The 16,444-nt window shown below is 40.3% G+C and overlaps 1 protein-coding gene across 1 annotated transcript in view; it reads left to right on the top strand.

The window, feature by feature from the left end:
- SLC44A5 (solute carrier family 44 member 5) overlaps positions 1 to 16,043 on the top strand; it is a 115,385-nt gene extending 99,342 nt beyond the window's left edge. Inside the window, exons 17-20 of the mRNA XM_075537502.1 lie at positions 9,898 to 9,968; positions 10,099 to 10,187; positions 12,665 to 12,749; positions 15,931 to 16,043. Of these exons, the coding sequence (XP_075393617.1) occupies positions 9,898 to 9,968; positions 10,099 to 10,187; positions 12,665 to 12,749; positions 15,931 to 16,043 (358 nt within the window). The remainder of the gene's footprint in view (positions 1 to 9,897; positions 9,969 to 10,098; positions 10,188 to 12,664; positions 12,750 to 15,930) is intronic.
- Positions 16,044 to 16,444: the final 401 nt, after the last annotated feature.

The following is a 16,444-nucleotide window of genomic DNA, read 5'->3' as shown; positions in this document are numbered from 1 at the left end:
GGCTGCCTAGGTGGCAATCATTGTGGGAACTCTTGCAGAGCTTCTAATTGGTTCAAATTGCTGATTTTTTTTACTAGAACTTAACCATTGTGTTAAGGGGTCCTTTTGAAATTTCATATGAATTTGAAAATTGGCTTTTATACTTTACAAAATTGCTTGTTGAAATTTTGATAGGTGTTGTGTTGTGTTGATAAGGGCAACAAATGTACAAATGTGCTTGATACAATGAATGGATATCTGGATTGTCAGAAGCAGTGTACGAGCCCACAATAAAATAATTTTTAAAAAAACATGATAAACTATGATTTCTTCATGAGACCAATTTTGTATCTAACAACACACATAGATTGATGGTAAAACAATGGAAAATATGGTTTGTGAAAATAGCTACAATAACATAATTTACATAAAATCTTGTTAGGAGAAACAAAGAGGACATCATAATATAACAGTAAAGGGGTTAATTCATCAAGAATATATAATAACTATAATTATATATGTGCCAAACATTTTTGAAGAAATGGTTTTACAATAATGGAGAGAAACTTCAGTATACCACTCTCTCAATGGATACACCTAAACAGATCAATAAAGAAACAGAAGATTTGAACAGTACTATACATGTAACCTTTATAAGAATCCACATCAGAAGACACATTCTTCTCCAGTGCACATGGTTCATTCTATACCATAACCATACAGATAAAACCCCAAATATCAATGAGTCTAAAAATATTGAAATAATACAAAATAACTTCCCCAACACAATAGAATGAATTTAGAAATCGATAACAAAAAGAAAATGAAGAGTTTCACAAATATGTGGAAATCAAATACACTCTATTAGACTGACAGTAGATCAAAGAATATATGACAGGGTGAATTAAAAAATATATGAGGGCCTTCAAAAGGTTTGCAGAAAAATTTGATGGTCACTTAAATCCATTTTTCATGAACTCTTTGAACTCACTCATGCTTAGGGACATATGAAAGCACAACATACCAAAAATGACGGATGGAGCACAGCAGTGCTTGAAGCGAATTTATTTCTATACATTGGAGTGGGGAAACCTTTTTTTTTTCTGCTGAGGGATCTTTTGATATTTATAACATAGCGTGTGACTCTTACAAAATGATCAACTTAAAAATTAGCCTGCTATATTTGGTCAAATGTTTAATTAGCTCATGTTGCAGCAGTAGCTGGAACTGCTTCCGCTTGGTGAGGTGTGTGAGGGTAGGTAGTATTGATGTTGTTGCTACTCACAACGGGTTGTCCAGGTTTGCGCCAGTCAGTCTGGAGCACAGCCAACCCTTTGAGATGGGAGGTTTGGGAGAACTGCTCACAGCAGTAAGACGTTCCAAACCCAGCTTCATATTTGAATGCACGTCCTCAAAGTGGGAAATCCATCACTGCTTAGCTACTGTTTTTAGAACTCCAGCAGTGGGAGGCTTTTGTACCTAGCTTTCAGCTCAGCATCGCTTTGCATACCCTCCACCATCCGGGTATCAACACTGGTCCTGAGGGGTTCATCTGTCCTTGATTTCCTGTGTTTCCAGCTCTGATCTGTACCAGTGTAGATCCTCTGGTCTAGCCAGATTTGTATGGTAGAATTGGGATCATGACAATGGGGGGGGAGTATTAAAGAATACATGTTTATCGCTGCTACACTGCACCCTGACTGGCTCGTCTCCTCCCTGCAACCATTCTGTAAAGGGATGCCCAGTTGCCTACAGATGGGCTTAAGGTCTGCACTCCACACTCCCCTCATTCACAATGATATGATTTTTTGTACTTTGATGCCTGATACCTGATCTCATTGACACCTCATGTGATCACACAGGCTGGTTTACTTCTTCCATGTGGGCTTTGTTGCTTCTGAGCTAGATAACCACTTGTTTATCTGCAAGCCTTTAAGACCCAAGAGGCTATATCTTTTGATGACCGGGCACCATCAGCTTTCTTCACTACATTTGCTTATGTACCCACTTTGTCTTCAGCTATCATGTCAGGAAGGTGAGCATCATGGAATGCCAGTTTAACAGAACAAAGTGTTCTTGCATTGAGGGAGTGCTTGAGTCGAGGCCCAATGTCCATCTGCTACATTAATACTAAACCTATAAATATATGCACATAGATCTATTTCCCCATTGTCATATATAAATATATTTACATATGTACATACCTGTATTTAGACCTCTATAAATTCCCTTTGCCTCCTAGTTCTTTCCTCTGTGTACTTTTACTTTCCTCTTGTCCCACTATCAAGCTCAGTCTTCATTTGGGTTTCAGTAATTCCTCTTGATTGTATTGCCCTTGATCAAGCACTATCAGGCCTCTTACATCCTCGTTACCACCGATTTTGGATCACTTGTTGTTCCCTTGTCCCTGGTTTTGTTAACACCACTTCCTTTCCCCCACCTCCCCCTCTCCCATGTCCCCCCCTGGAACCATTGGTCGTGTTATTTTCTCCTCTTGATTGTTTATCCTTCCTATCCTATCTAGATAGACCTGCAGAGATAATAATATGCACAAAACCAAGACAGAGCAAAACAAAGAAACAAAAGAAAATAACAACAAAAATGACAGCAAAAAAAATGAAATCGTTTATATCCTGTAAATAGTTCAAAGTCTGTTTGCTGACCGTTAGGAGTGTTTTCTGGTAGAGTCTAATGAGGCATCATGCCCTGGTCCCCAAGTCTAGTTTTGGTATCCCCTTGCAACTTCCTTGCTCTGCTCCCTTGCTGTTCTGTTGCATGCCCTTAGTGTTTTGCCTTGGTGTGGTGGTGTCAGATCGGGCGCAATTCTCACAGTGTCTCCAGTGTTGTCTCCTGTAGGGCTATAGATCAGTGAGGGATATCGTGTCTTGTAGTGAGACGGGCCATCTGGTCTTCTCTGTGCATTGGCTGTTAAGAACGGGGATATCATCCTTGGGGTTTGGTGGTCCAGGATGCACTCCACTCTCTTTTCCTCCTCCTTCATTTGCTCCCATGTGCTCTGATCAGACATGTCATTCTCCCTTTGATTTCTTGCAATCTCTTATGTTGATGAAAAAAATTTAATCACTTTACCTTTAAAGTAACTACCAATAAGGTATGACTAACTTATGTCATTTTGCCTTTTATTTTATGACTTAAACCTATATGACTCCTCATTTCTTCCAATACTACCTACTTTTGAATTTAGTTTATTTTTTGTAATAATTCATTTTGGTTCTCTTATCTCCTTTTGTAAAAAAAATAGATGTTTTCTTTCCAGTACCCATGGGGTTTACATGTAACATTCTAAATGTATAACTACCTAGTTTTAATGGAGACCAACATTCAAACCTTTGTTTCTGTTACCCTCCTCCTCATTTTGCTATATCACAAATCACATTTTCATGTAAGATATAGTTCAGACATATATTTATAACATTTTATTCATTTACTTTTCAGTCATTTAGAATATAGCAAGTCTAGACACAACACAGGAATACTATCAACTCACTTTCATGGTTACTCTTGAAGCAACTTTTATTCAGATTTCTCTTCCTTCTATAACTTTGAGTTACTGTCTAGTAGCCTTTTATTGCAATTTTAAGGACACCCTTTAACCTTCATTTTAGGGTATCTCACAGTAAAAGAAACTTGAGCATGCTGAAATTTAAATTAAGAAAGAAATTTCACTTGTAGAGGAATAAAATATAAAGCAAAAAAAATTAACCAGGGAGATGAAAGGTTTGTACAATGAAAACTATAAAACATGCTGACAATAAAGAAAATCTAGATAAATGAAAAGATGCCACATGTTTATGTATTGAAAAACAATGTTAAGATGTCAATATTACCCCCAAGTAATCTACACCCATCAACACAACACCTATCTTGCATCTTCCATTATCTTTGGTTTACAAGAGTTTTATTACAATATGTCTTGGTGTGTTATCTCTGCTTTTCCCACTTTTGTTAATACGTCATTGCACTTTTGGGGTATGTAGATTCCCTTTCATCAAGTTTTGGACATTTCTGACTCTTTATTTTAAATATTCTTTTGTTTATAATTTCTACTTCCGGGACTGCCATAATGTACAATACTGATTGGCTTGATAGCACCCCACAAGTCTCTTAGGCTTTGTTCACTTTCCTTCATTATTTTTTTCATTTGCTCATCAGATTTGATTGTTTCAGTTGGGGTCTGGGTCATTCACTGATCTGTTTTCTTCAAGTTCAACTCTGTTGTCAAACACCATGGATTTTAAAAATTTTACTTATTGATTTTTTCAGGTCTAATATTCATTTTTGTAATTTTTAAAATAGTTTTAATTTTTTTTCCTAATAACCTGAGTCTCTTGCATAATTTTTCTGATTCCCTTTAGTTCTTTGCCTGTATTTTATTTTGGTTCTTTGAACATATTTAGTAGTTCTGTTTTAGAGTCTTTGCCTAGTATGTCAGTCACCTGGGATTCCAGTGGAACAGCATCTATCATTTTGTTTTGCGCTTGTGAATGGGCCATACTTTTTTTTCTCCTTTGTAAATATGGTTCTTGCTGTGGTTGTTATGGAAACTGGAACATTTGAATACTATAATATGATAACACTGGGGTATGATTCTTCCTCTTCCTAGCGTTTGCTGTTTTCTTTTTCATAGTGGATTACTATAGCTGCCCATTGGTTTACTAACACACACAATTATTTTTGCAAAGACTGTCTTCTTGATCATATATGGGCATCGATGTCTCTGTTTCTTAGCTTGTGCTCAGCTAGTCTTTTGAAAGAGATTTCATTGAATGCCAAGAGAAAACAAACCAATAAGCAGCAAGGAGGGCCATCTCTGACCTCCTCTGGCTCCCCTGTTGCCATGCTCTCTCCTTTTTCACCGACTTGGACACCAGCATTGCTCCCACAGCACTGTACTTCTACTGGCTTCAACCATTCTTGCAGTGGCAACAGAGAACTCACAGGCAATACTCACAACTATGGGAGTGTAGTAGGGAAGATAACAGGTTAACAGTCAGAATCAATAAGCAGTATGAAGATAGTCATAGGTCTACAGCAATGCCTCACCTCAACCAGCAGCCAAGCGCCTCTCTGGTTTTCAGCTGCTTAGCCACATGGTCCCTTGGCCTCTGCCCCTGTGGACCCAGATGCACACCTGTGCCTCTGTAACAATGCCATAGCCTCCATGCTTTTCCTCTTCCTCTGTCCCAATGTCTTTGTGATACATTCTCTGATGCCTCTGGTCTCAGCCTCCACCATTTCTGTTTATTATTACAACTCATTTTATTGAGGGCTCTTATAACAATCCGTACATCAATTGTATTAAGCACATTTGTACACATGTTGCCATCATCCTTTTCAAAATATTTTCTTTCTACTTGAGCCTTTGTATCAGCTCCTCCTTTTCCTTTCCTTCCTCCCCTCCCATCCTCATGAATCCTTGATAAATTATAAATTATTATTGTTTTTATATCTTATACAATCCACTATCTCCCTTCACCCATGATTCTGTTGTTCATCCCCCTCTGAGGTGGGGGAGGGTGGAGTTATACTTTGATACCCTTTCTCCCCGTTCAACCCTTCCCCCTACTTTCCCCCTACCCACATGGTATCACTACTCCCATTGCTGTTCCTGGGGGATTCATCTGTCCTGGATTCCGTGTATCCAGAAGTCTTATCTGTACCATTGTACATGCTCTGGTCTAGCCAGATTTGTAAGGTAGACCTGGGGTCATGATGTGGGGCATAGGGGTGTAGAAAGTGTTAAAGAGATAGAGGAATGTTGTGTTTCATCAGAACTATCCTGCACTCTGGCTGACTTGTCTCTTCCTTGTGAGGAGATGTCAATTGTCTACTTATGGGCTTTGGGCCTCCATTCTGACCCCATTCATTTGCATCAGTATGATTGTTTGGGGTTTCTGATGCCTGATACCTGATCACACAGGCTGGTGTGCTTCTTCCATGTGGGCTTCTTTGCTTCCTGGCTAGATGGTCGTGTGTTTAACTTAAAGCATTTAAGACCCTACATGCTATATCTTTTAATAGCCAGGCACCATTAGCTTGCTTTACCACATTTACTTATGCACCCTTTTTTTCTTCAGCAATTGTGTTGGAAAGGTGAATACCACAGAGTGCCAGGTTATTAGAACAAAGTGTTCTTGCATTGAGGGAGTACTTGAGTAAAGGCCTAATGTCTGTCTGCTCCCTTAATACTTAACATATAAATGTATATGTACATAGAGCTATATTCCTTTGTTATATATAAATATATTTACATATGTACATGCCTGTATTTATACTTCTATAAATGTCCTTTGCCTCCTAGTTCTTTTCTCTATTTACTTTTAATTTCCTCCTCCTCCACTATCATGTTGGAGCCTCATTCAGCTCTCAGTGATTCCTCAACTATATTGCCCATGTTCATACCTACACAGCCTCCACCATTTCAGAGAGAGATTTGGAATATCCTCCTCCAATAATCCTGGGCTTTGTCTCTCTCTGCTCCTGTTTCAAAGATGGCTCTTCCTTATAGCCCTGGGAGTGTTAACAAAAACTGACCAATCCCTTCTATTAGAGTTACACATGACCTATTTGCATAATCCCACCCAATCATTTGGTAGGAGTTACAGTCTTGGGTAGAAAAGCCATATTAAGAAACTTTACTCCATAAATAAATAAATAAATAGATAGATAAACAAACAAACGAAAAGAAACTTTACCACACAGACGAAGCTCTCCTAGGCTTTGCACTTTGTCTCCCTGCTGGGGCCCTCTTTCGTCACTTAGGCTTGCGCTGAGCTCCACGATCAGCACAAGGTGAAATGATAAGGTTTGGGGGTTAATTTTTGAGAATGTCTCTTGCACTAGCGTTCTCGATTCCTCCATGTGCGTGGTGCTCCTCAAAGCCTGAATTCCCAGCAGAAACTTTCCCTGTCCTCTCTGCCTGACTTTGAAGGACTAGAATAAATAAAGTGGATGGGTCCTGAAAGAGGGACTGTCAGGGAGACTCTTTAGCATGGTGGCTGCAGCCATGGGCTCAAATTTAACAATGGTCGTGAGGAGGAGGCAGGACCAGGCATTGTTTGGTTTGGTTGTATATCAGGGTGCTGTAATTGAAACGGACTGCAGAGCCCCCAACGGCAGCAGCAATGATTGTACTCCTTTCTGACACTCTTTAACACGAAGAGGTGGCAGGTGACCCAAAGCCTCAATGATAGCTTGCCTGCTCTCTCCACCCTGCTTGATGTCCCAGGTAGTCCAAACCAAGATGATTACCTCGCTTCAGTCTCTCAGACAGCCTTTAGCAAATGGACTCAACAATGTATGAACACAGTTTGCTGCATTCTGTCTAGAACCTGTGATTAGGCTCCCTCTCTAGGGCGTATGTGGGGTTAAGGTGGCCACATGCAGCCATGAAAGAGTTGGGGTACAGGGTGGTGGAATATTTTAAAGTTTTCCTGTCATTTACATGCTGTCTGCAAAATCAGTGTGGAGGACCTCTCTGGCTTCCTCCAGCTTCAGTAGGGAGTAGAATCCAACTTCAGACCAATGCAAGGCCAAGGTGAGACGTGCCTCCACCCTCCAGCCTTCTTTCAATCCACTCTGATACCAACTCTCTTTTCAGGGCACTCTGCTCCTGGGCTGGATTTGATAATCCGTGTGGCAACGGCCCCAAAGAACTCCCAGACAGAGTGCACCACACTGTTATGGGGGGTTATTAGGATAGTTAACAGCTTTCTACAAGTCAGGATCATAAAATTTTAAGGGTACGTTCTTTGGTGCACATCAGTGCCTCTTCCTGGCTGTCCTTCTCTTGTTGTCACCCTCTCAATCATGCAGTCCTTTGGTCTCTGCCTCCATGGGCAAGGGAGTCCACCTCATTGTTTCGCAGGCTGAGGGCCACAGCGCATCCACTGTCTTTGCATGGTTCCTTTGCTCTCTCCCATGATCTTTATGCTGCAGCCTTGACCTCCACCACTGTAGGCAGGGGTCTTGAATGTGCTCCACTGGTAGCTCTTCTTCCTTGATGGCCCCAGGACTCTCTCCCCCTGCTGTTGAGATGCCTCATTCCTATAGCCAGGGAATGGAAGATGGACCAATCTCAGGGTTAGAGTCTTCTAAACCTTATTTTCATGGTCCCACCTGACCATTTGATGGGAATTATAGAGAAATGGATAGAAGAACCTTATGGTTGTGATTGCTAGGTACAGCCCAGTCAGTTCTAACTCATGGTGAGCCCACATACAACAGAAGGAAGCATCACTTGGTCCTGAGACTCCTCATGTTGTTCCTATGTTTGCATCCATCTTATCCTCCTCTATTTCACTGTCCCTCTTCTTTACTAAGCATGCTGCCCTTTTCCAGGCACTGGCCTCTCCTGATAGCGTGTCCAAAGTACGTGAGATGAAGTTGCTCCATCTTTGCCCCTAAGAAGCATTCTGGTTGTACTTCTTCCAGGACAGATTTTGTTTGTCCTTTGGCAGTCCTGTTGGTATATTCCATATCATTTACCAGTACCCTGATTCCAATACATAGATTCTTTTTCGGTCTTCCCTACTCAGTGTCCCACTTCCACATGCATATGAGGCCATGGAAGAGAACGTGGCTTGGAACTGGCACCCTTCACTCCTCAAGGAAACATCTTTGCTTCTCAGCATTTTAAAGAGGTGTTAGAACCGCAGCTTGACCCAATGCACTCTGTCCTCTTAGGTCTGATCTCTTGACCACTGCTTCCCTGAGCATTGACTGGAAATTCAAGCAAGACAAAATCCTTGATAACTTCGATCTTTTCTCCATTTCTCATGATACTACCCCCTGGTCCAGCTGCGAGGATTTTGGTCCTCTTTACATTGGATTGTGATCCATACTGAAGACTACAATCCTTAACCTTCACCAGCAAGTGCTTCACGTCTGCCTTGTTTTCTGCAAGGAAGGTTTATCATCGGCATATTAAAGGTTCTTAATGGTTCTTTCTCTAAGCCTGTTGCATATTATTCTTAATCTAGTCCAGCTTCTCCAATTATTCTCTCAGCATACAGATTGAATAAGTATGGTGAGAGGCTGTAACTCTGACGCACACTTTTCTTGATTTTAAGCCATGTAATAGGACGTGCCGGAGTCTTAAGTAGCTATTTTCTCCTTGCCACACTGCCTTTTTCTTGATTCATCATTCACTTAGTGCCATACCTTTTGATAGGTGTCCAGAGTTCTGCTACAGTAGATTCTTCTCCAGTTTCTGCTTGGTTTTGTGTGTCTGTGAGGATTTGGGGGCACATATTTGTGAGGTGATGGTAATGTGCAACTGCTTGTGCCCTGATCTGGATCTAGAACCCTAACGTGTTATCTTTCACTCACTTAAAGGGTTGCTCCCTCACACTTCCTCTCCTACACAACTGCAAAACTGAAGGAATTGAAGTCAGCGGTTCTCATCCTGTGGGTCGTGACCCCTTTGGGGGTTGAATGACCGTTTCACAGGGGTTGCCCGGTTCATAACAATAGCAAAATTGCAGTTATGAAGTAGCAACAAAAATAATGTCATGGTTGGGGAGTCACCACAACATGAGGAACTGTGTTAAAGGATCGAGGCATCAGGAAGGTTGAGAACCACGGCTCTAAGTGAATAAAACCCGAGAGTAAATAGCATCCTCAGAAGCCAGTGTGTGTGTCTACAGAGCTCCTTTCAGAGAGAGGCTGACACCAGCACAGTCACCTGCCAATGACGGCCCTACAATGCCATCTTCTGTTTGTTTCATTAAAAATAAGTCAGAATTTCCTCCCTGCATTCCACCTCATTCCCTGCTTTTAATCATTGCCAAGTAAAATCTCTGCATAAATACATAATAATCAACTCACTATTTACTCCAGTAAGTTTCTGCTAACTATTTTAAATCCAAAATTGTTCTTTCTCTTTTTGATACTCAGAGTTGCAGTTATGGATAAAGTTACAGAATTTGTGCTAATACTGGGAAAAATTCTAGTTACTGGCAGTATAGGTAAGTAGTAATAATGAAAATGGAGATAATATTAAAGTAAAAGTAAAAATTTTAACAGAAAATTGCTTGTCTCAAAGAGCTATCCTCCTTAGTGAATGCATAATATGCATGCTTTGAATTTTTAATGTAGGTATCCTGGCCTTCCTATTCTTCACACAAAGAATTCCAGTGATTATAAAAGGACCAACATCTTTAAATTATTACTGGGCACCCCTGCTGGTAAGAAATGAACTTTTTTCACTCTCTGACTTAGCAGATATGGAAAAATAAAACACTAAAAGGAAAAACAGAAAATGGATGAATAACTGTAAAGAATATGCCCATGAGAAGTGCTTTAAAATCAAATGTTTTACAAATACTTTTTATAAAGTATACTATTTATTTGTGGAGACAATCTAGGTAGGATTATCTGGTTATGCTGGTACCAATAATTTTTTTAGTAACAAAACATGTATGCCCCCAAATTTCATGCATTATGACTGGATTTCCTTATAGAATATAACTAGAAGAGGGTTGATTTTGGTAGGTGGAAAAATTGAGTTTTTTCCCCTTAAATATGGCTACACTTCAAGGTATATAATGTAGTCTGTATGACCAGGTACCTGAACTCACTTTTTGGACGGATTTATCATTCAACATGTGTCCCAGCTTAGTGATACTTTTACCAGTGACTTTTACAGCCTGACTACAGGTGTGCCCACATGAGTTTTGGCATCCTGGACGCAAAATCCATGTATTCGAGAGTTCTTTCCCTGCTAGCTTGATTGAAGACAACTAAACTCGATTAAGAATTATCTGAATCACTTGTTCCCTTTCTTTCTCAGGTTGCAAAAGTGAGATACTTGCATCTCAACCCAATTCACATGGCCAGGCTGCGTGCTTCCAACTTGCAGGGAGATGTCAGGTCCCCAAGGTGTTTCCGCTCCCCCTAGTGTTTGCCTTCCCACACTTTACAGGCTTCACTTTTGTCCACTGTACACCTTGAATTTCTGTACACGCATTCTTCTGCTTCTAAATAAGAAGTCCCTGAGCCTTCGGAAAGGATAGTGCCTAATTTAGGCATACTTTAAAGCAACTCTGGCTAAATGGAAATTTCCATTTATGTAGTTGTTCACACATAAAGTTTCAGGTTGCATTAGGTTGTACAGAATGTATATACTCTCTCCAAACATGAAAATAGTATAAACACTCTCAGAATTTAAGATACAACCTTTCTTAATTAGTGTTAGTTATTAGCTACATCATTAAATATATGAAAATTAAACTATGTAATTATATGCATAAAAATACTCTTAAACTTGAGCTTTGTAAATCATCTAAAGAAACACATAGATTATGAGTCATTGCTTTTAGAAAATAATAGTGAGTATACTATTGGGTCTTCCTTTATGGTAAGCCCTGCCCTGGCTGATAGAGTGGGTTTCTGGAAACCACCTCCCTGACAGTCATTTTTGTTTGCAGAAGGTTTGCTAGACTCTCAGGATACGAGGATGCTGACCCAGTGAAATTTGAGGCCTCCTCTTACATAACTACAGGATGTGCTGGCAAAGGGGCTGGGTTTTTGCATCCCTGTATGTAGCCGTCATTGACCACAGTCTGCTCCACGATGAGGGCGTTCCCTGGTGTGAGGGAGACAGTCCCCTCAGTCACAGTGAGGCGAGCAGCAGAGTGGTCAGCAACCTCTGTTCCCAACACCCGTGGCCGAGGAATAGGGGGAGCTAGACAATGCCCCATAATATTGATCACATCTATAAATTCAGTGAATCTGTGTAATATTATAATTAATCTCCCTCCCATGCCTTGAGCTTTTTGCAAGTGACCAAGAGAGGTGAAGTAACTTACGGGTGAGTTCCTGAGCTGGGGTTCAAACCCAGTCCGGTCTCTTCACTCCTACACTTTACTGCCTCTGTGACCAGCATCAGCCAGATCCTCCGTCTGTTTAGACGGACGGCAGTAAGACGATGGGCACGTGGTCTGTTGTCATTGCTGTTGTTGTTAGCTGCTGCCTACTTGGCCCCGAGTTCACGGCGACCCCATACACAATGGAGTGAAACATTTCCCAGTCCTGTGCCAGAATCATGGTCAGTTGGGAATGACACAGTTACAATCCATGAGATGTTTGTCGACTCGTTTTCAGAAGTAGATATGCTGGCCTTTTGATGCCCTAATCCATCTGAGTCTGGAGGCTCAGCACCCACCCGTGCAGCCGCAGAGTAGCAAAGGAGCCTCCAATGACAGAGGATGGCTCAGTAGGAGGGACATTAGCCAGGAGTCACACTTTGGTCTTTTGCACAGAAGACAAGAATTTTACCACGAATGCCTTAGAACCAACTGCTCTCGGGTTTATTTCAATTCATATGACCCCCTGTGGAGTATTCGAGTACCACTATACCCCACAGGCTTTTCAGCAGAAATTTTTTGGAAGTAAGCCACTAGGTCTTTTTTTCAGGCCATCTCTAGGGGATGCAAACACACAACTTTTCCCGTTAGCAGCTGAGCATGCTAACCACTTACACCACTGAAATCTCCATCCAAAGCAAGCAAGATCCTCATCATTGAATGGGTTGTCTCTATTGAAATGTTTTACTACACTTCGAAGTGTTCAGAGTTTTCTCATTATTACTTTTATGTGAAGGTTACATAGTTGTTCCGGACATTGACAGTAGCTCTTTGTTTTCTTCTTTGTGCATTTTCAGACTGTCATTTTGGGATCCTTCCTAATTGCACATGGATTCTTCACTGTCTATGCAATGTGTATTGATACACTGTTCATCTGTTTCTGTAAGTATTCGGTGTATTTCCCCTCAGTGGTGCAACAGAAGGGAAAGGAAGAGGAGGCTAAGACCCCTGCCCTTAGGCAGCTGTGTACGTGTTAGGAAGTGGCTACAAGTGAAAGACAGTGTTAAGCGAATACTGCTTAGTACTTGCTCTTAAAGCCTTAATAGTCAAGAAAATGGGGTTTGCAAGGCACAGGAGAATCAGCTGTGATGGGATCTGTGGCTTCATGACATGGTGCTAGCATGAAGCTTTTTTTTCATTTCTTATACTTTCAACTTTACATTCATGTTGGGTTTTTATTATGATTTTTAACAGAACTAAGGCTATAACTAGGCCTTAGAAACTAGCTTACCTGAGGAGAGCCTTGCAATTCTGATAAAGTCAAATAGCTCAGGTTTTAAAGGCACCTGGGTTGATTCTCCTTAGGCAACACAATAGCAAACATGATGGAGTCAGAGAAGAGCTGGTCTATGAGGTGTCTGGGTTGATTCTGATTCTTACCATGTCAAGATATTTTCATATTCCCTCACTAATTTATACACTGTGCCGCTAACTGGTATATGCAACTCACATAGAATGAATATGTTTAATTTTAGAACTTCAATCTTAAAACCTAGTGCTGAATAGGAGCTTCAGTTGACCCTGATCTTGGCAAACAGAGAGAGGATAGAATCAGCTGATGAAAGAACTGAACTTGTTAGCCTAAAGCTAAGCACCCAAAGAAACTCTTTTCAGGGCATATTACTATTAAGAACAGCAGAGAAAAAGTAACTATTAAAGGCATTATTGAATGATTCACCTTTGTGAAAGTTTTTTTTTTAAGAGTATTCCTTAGCACAATGTCATATTGGGATCAGAAGAGAAAATACTAACAAAATAGAGATATATCCGAGTCAGAATCTATTAGAGGGGAGTCTGGCCTTTCCCTGAGGCTTCCATCCCTTAAAGAGTTACCCCTCAGAAACCCACAGGGGCAGTTCTGCCCTGTCTTATAGGGTGGCCGCGAACCAGCGTCAACTCGATGGCAGTGAGGGAGGGAGGGAGGAAGTGGGTGATGTAAAAAAATTTATTTTCAATAACTGGACAAAGAAATAAGAATTAAGTTTACTTGTTAGTTCTTTCTTTAATTGCCTGCAAGTAGCATTGTATCGTAGAATCTTTTCCCTGCGCCTTCATAGTCTTCTACAAAATCCCGCATGGACAAAGTATAGCTCAAGTGTGGGGAAGAGCAGGCAGGGCTCTGCAACGCAGAGAGCTCATCTCTCATTTGTAATTCGAAACTTGGAGCAATACTTACAAATCCCACTGGTGAACTTTTTCCAATTTTTCCCTAAGATATTTCATAATATGTGTACTGGTAAGGTAGAGGGTTACCCATCCATCTGCTTAGTGGTGTCAATCAGCAAGACCCTCTGCAGAAGGGAAATTAACACTGTCTGCTCCTATAAAGCTTAACCCTTCTGGAAACTCAAGGGGTGGCCTAGTGGGTTGCTATGGGTCAGGATTGATGTAATGGCAGTGAATTTGATTGGGTAATCTGAGGAAATATTCAGATAGCTACAGTTTCTAGTCTTTGGAAGCCTTGGCAAATTATAAATTAGCAGTGGATTTTAAAGATGGCCAGTATGAAATGTTTTCCGCCCCTCTTTATTCATCAGTTCACAACTTTATTTAAAACCAGGTGCAATTTTAGCTTTATTCAACACATTTTGTATCGAACATGACTAGTTTTCTTCCTGAGACTTATTTTTTTATATAATAAAGACCAAGGGAAACCATATTGTATTTTTATTCCCCTTTTTATTTTTATTATAAGTGACATTTTATGTAGCCTATTATCTTGGCTGTCAGATAGCTTTTTTAAACCTTTGTAAATATAGACACATATAAGTGAATATTAAACACTTGTAATAAAAATATCCATCCTTTTCATTTATAAGGCACTTAGAATACTGATCTCTGGTGAGGAAAAATAATAATTGTACATAATGATTAAGGTGATCCAAACCAGGCTACCTAATAATACTTCAATGTAATAATAATGATTCTGACTATATAAATAGGATTAAGGACAAAAGGATAAAACTGTCACATGTTCATCATATGCCTTCTGAAGCTTTGCATCTTGTACGTGAAGAAGTTCAATGTGATAGCTAATATAAAAATCTATTCAACTAATAAGTCCACTGTCCCCTAAAATGTATGATGAATAATAAGTTATATTTATTTTGAGAATCTCTGATGATCCTATATGGTCTTCATATGCTATTTCTTCATATACTATTTCTTTATGAGGTCGTAATAAATAAAGACAACAAATGATATATAATTATTTAATAGATGCTGGTCAAAACTATACATTTGCATTTTTACATTTGTTAATAGATATTCCCTATATATTATTAAATAGATGTATCTCCAGGAAACTTTTAACTCCGTGCAAACTTCTGCTCATTTTCTATGATTCTCAGCATAATTCTGGGGCTTCCGTCCAACCACCCAACAGGTGTGTGCTCAATAAATACATCATCATGTGGATATTAGCAATATGATAGCAAAGCAAGAAGATAAATCCACACATTATGTTAATAGAATGCTTTTACAAAAGCCAGTAAGCACATTGATTGATAGTGGCTTCTGAATAAGCAGACTCCAAAGATTTGGACCAGATATCTGATAGTTAAGAGGGAGAAGAGATTGCTCGAAAGCCTGCAACATCAAGAGAGTCATCTTTCCTCCCTGGGTCTCCGTTTCTTCATCTCTTGCAATTAGGGTGTGGATTAGCACTAAGGGTGAGTTTAACTCGGAGAGCCAGATACTAGTCTACATTTACCACAGGCCTAATACACCCTTGATTCCACCTCATCCTGCAGGGTGGCACAGATACACACTTCCAAAGCGAATAGTCCCAGAAGTTAAAGGTCGCACATTTGAAAGGACAGGGAAGAGCTGAGCGAGCCTCTCACTCTAAACCTCTTTTGGGGAGGGTGGGCCTTGGTAAGAGTCGCTGCTTCGTGGCAGAGTTGAGTCTGCTTCCACTTTGTCCAGCATCAGCAACGTGTGCACTGCTTTGTCTTTTGCCTGACTTTCTAACACTGCTCTCTCTGATTTTTCCCTGTTCGCCTCTTCAATGGGTTAAAAATGCACATTCTTGTTCTGCTGCTGCTTTGGCCTGTATACACAGGTGAAGACCTGGAAAGAAATGATGGATCGACAGCAAAACCCTACTTCATTTCCCCTAGCCTGCACAGGATGCTGATCAAGAAGCAGCTAGTTCCCCGGGAGCAGAAAGAGTAGAAACGCTCCAAGCAGTGCCACTCACTTTTAAGTAGAAGTTTTGCAAATTACGTTTATTGGGTTTTGAAAATGGTGCTTGGGGTACTGTGAAATTTCTGTGCTTTCTAAGTAATCAGCAGCCAGCACCATCTGACGTGTCGGGCATTTGAGGACACCGGCCTCTGTGGAGTAGGATATTTTATAGACTGGTCTCAGCTAAAGGGAAAAATGTACATGTCAAACTTTTAAAAAGATCTTTAGCCAAAAGTGTTTTAATAACTTTTATAACTTGGTGTGCTCTTTCCCATGGCGGCACTCGGATAGCCTTTCTTTTTATAAGTGTACATTTGTAAAGGATATTCAGGCAATTTTTGAAAGTGCTATACATGTATAATGGATTAGCCATAAAAAGATTGACTTAT

Source organism: Tenrec ecaudatus, chromosome 1, assembly GCF_050624435.1.
Source record: "Tenrec ecaudatus isolate mTenEca1 chromosome 1, mTenEca1.hap1, whole genome shotgun sequence".
Taxonomy (NCBI): domain Eukaryota; kingdom Metazoa; phylum Chordata; class Mammalia; order Afrosoricida; family Tenrecidae; genus Tenrec; species Tenrec ecaudatus.
This window is presented reverse-complemented; position numbering and strand designations above follow the sequence as displayed.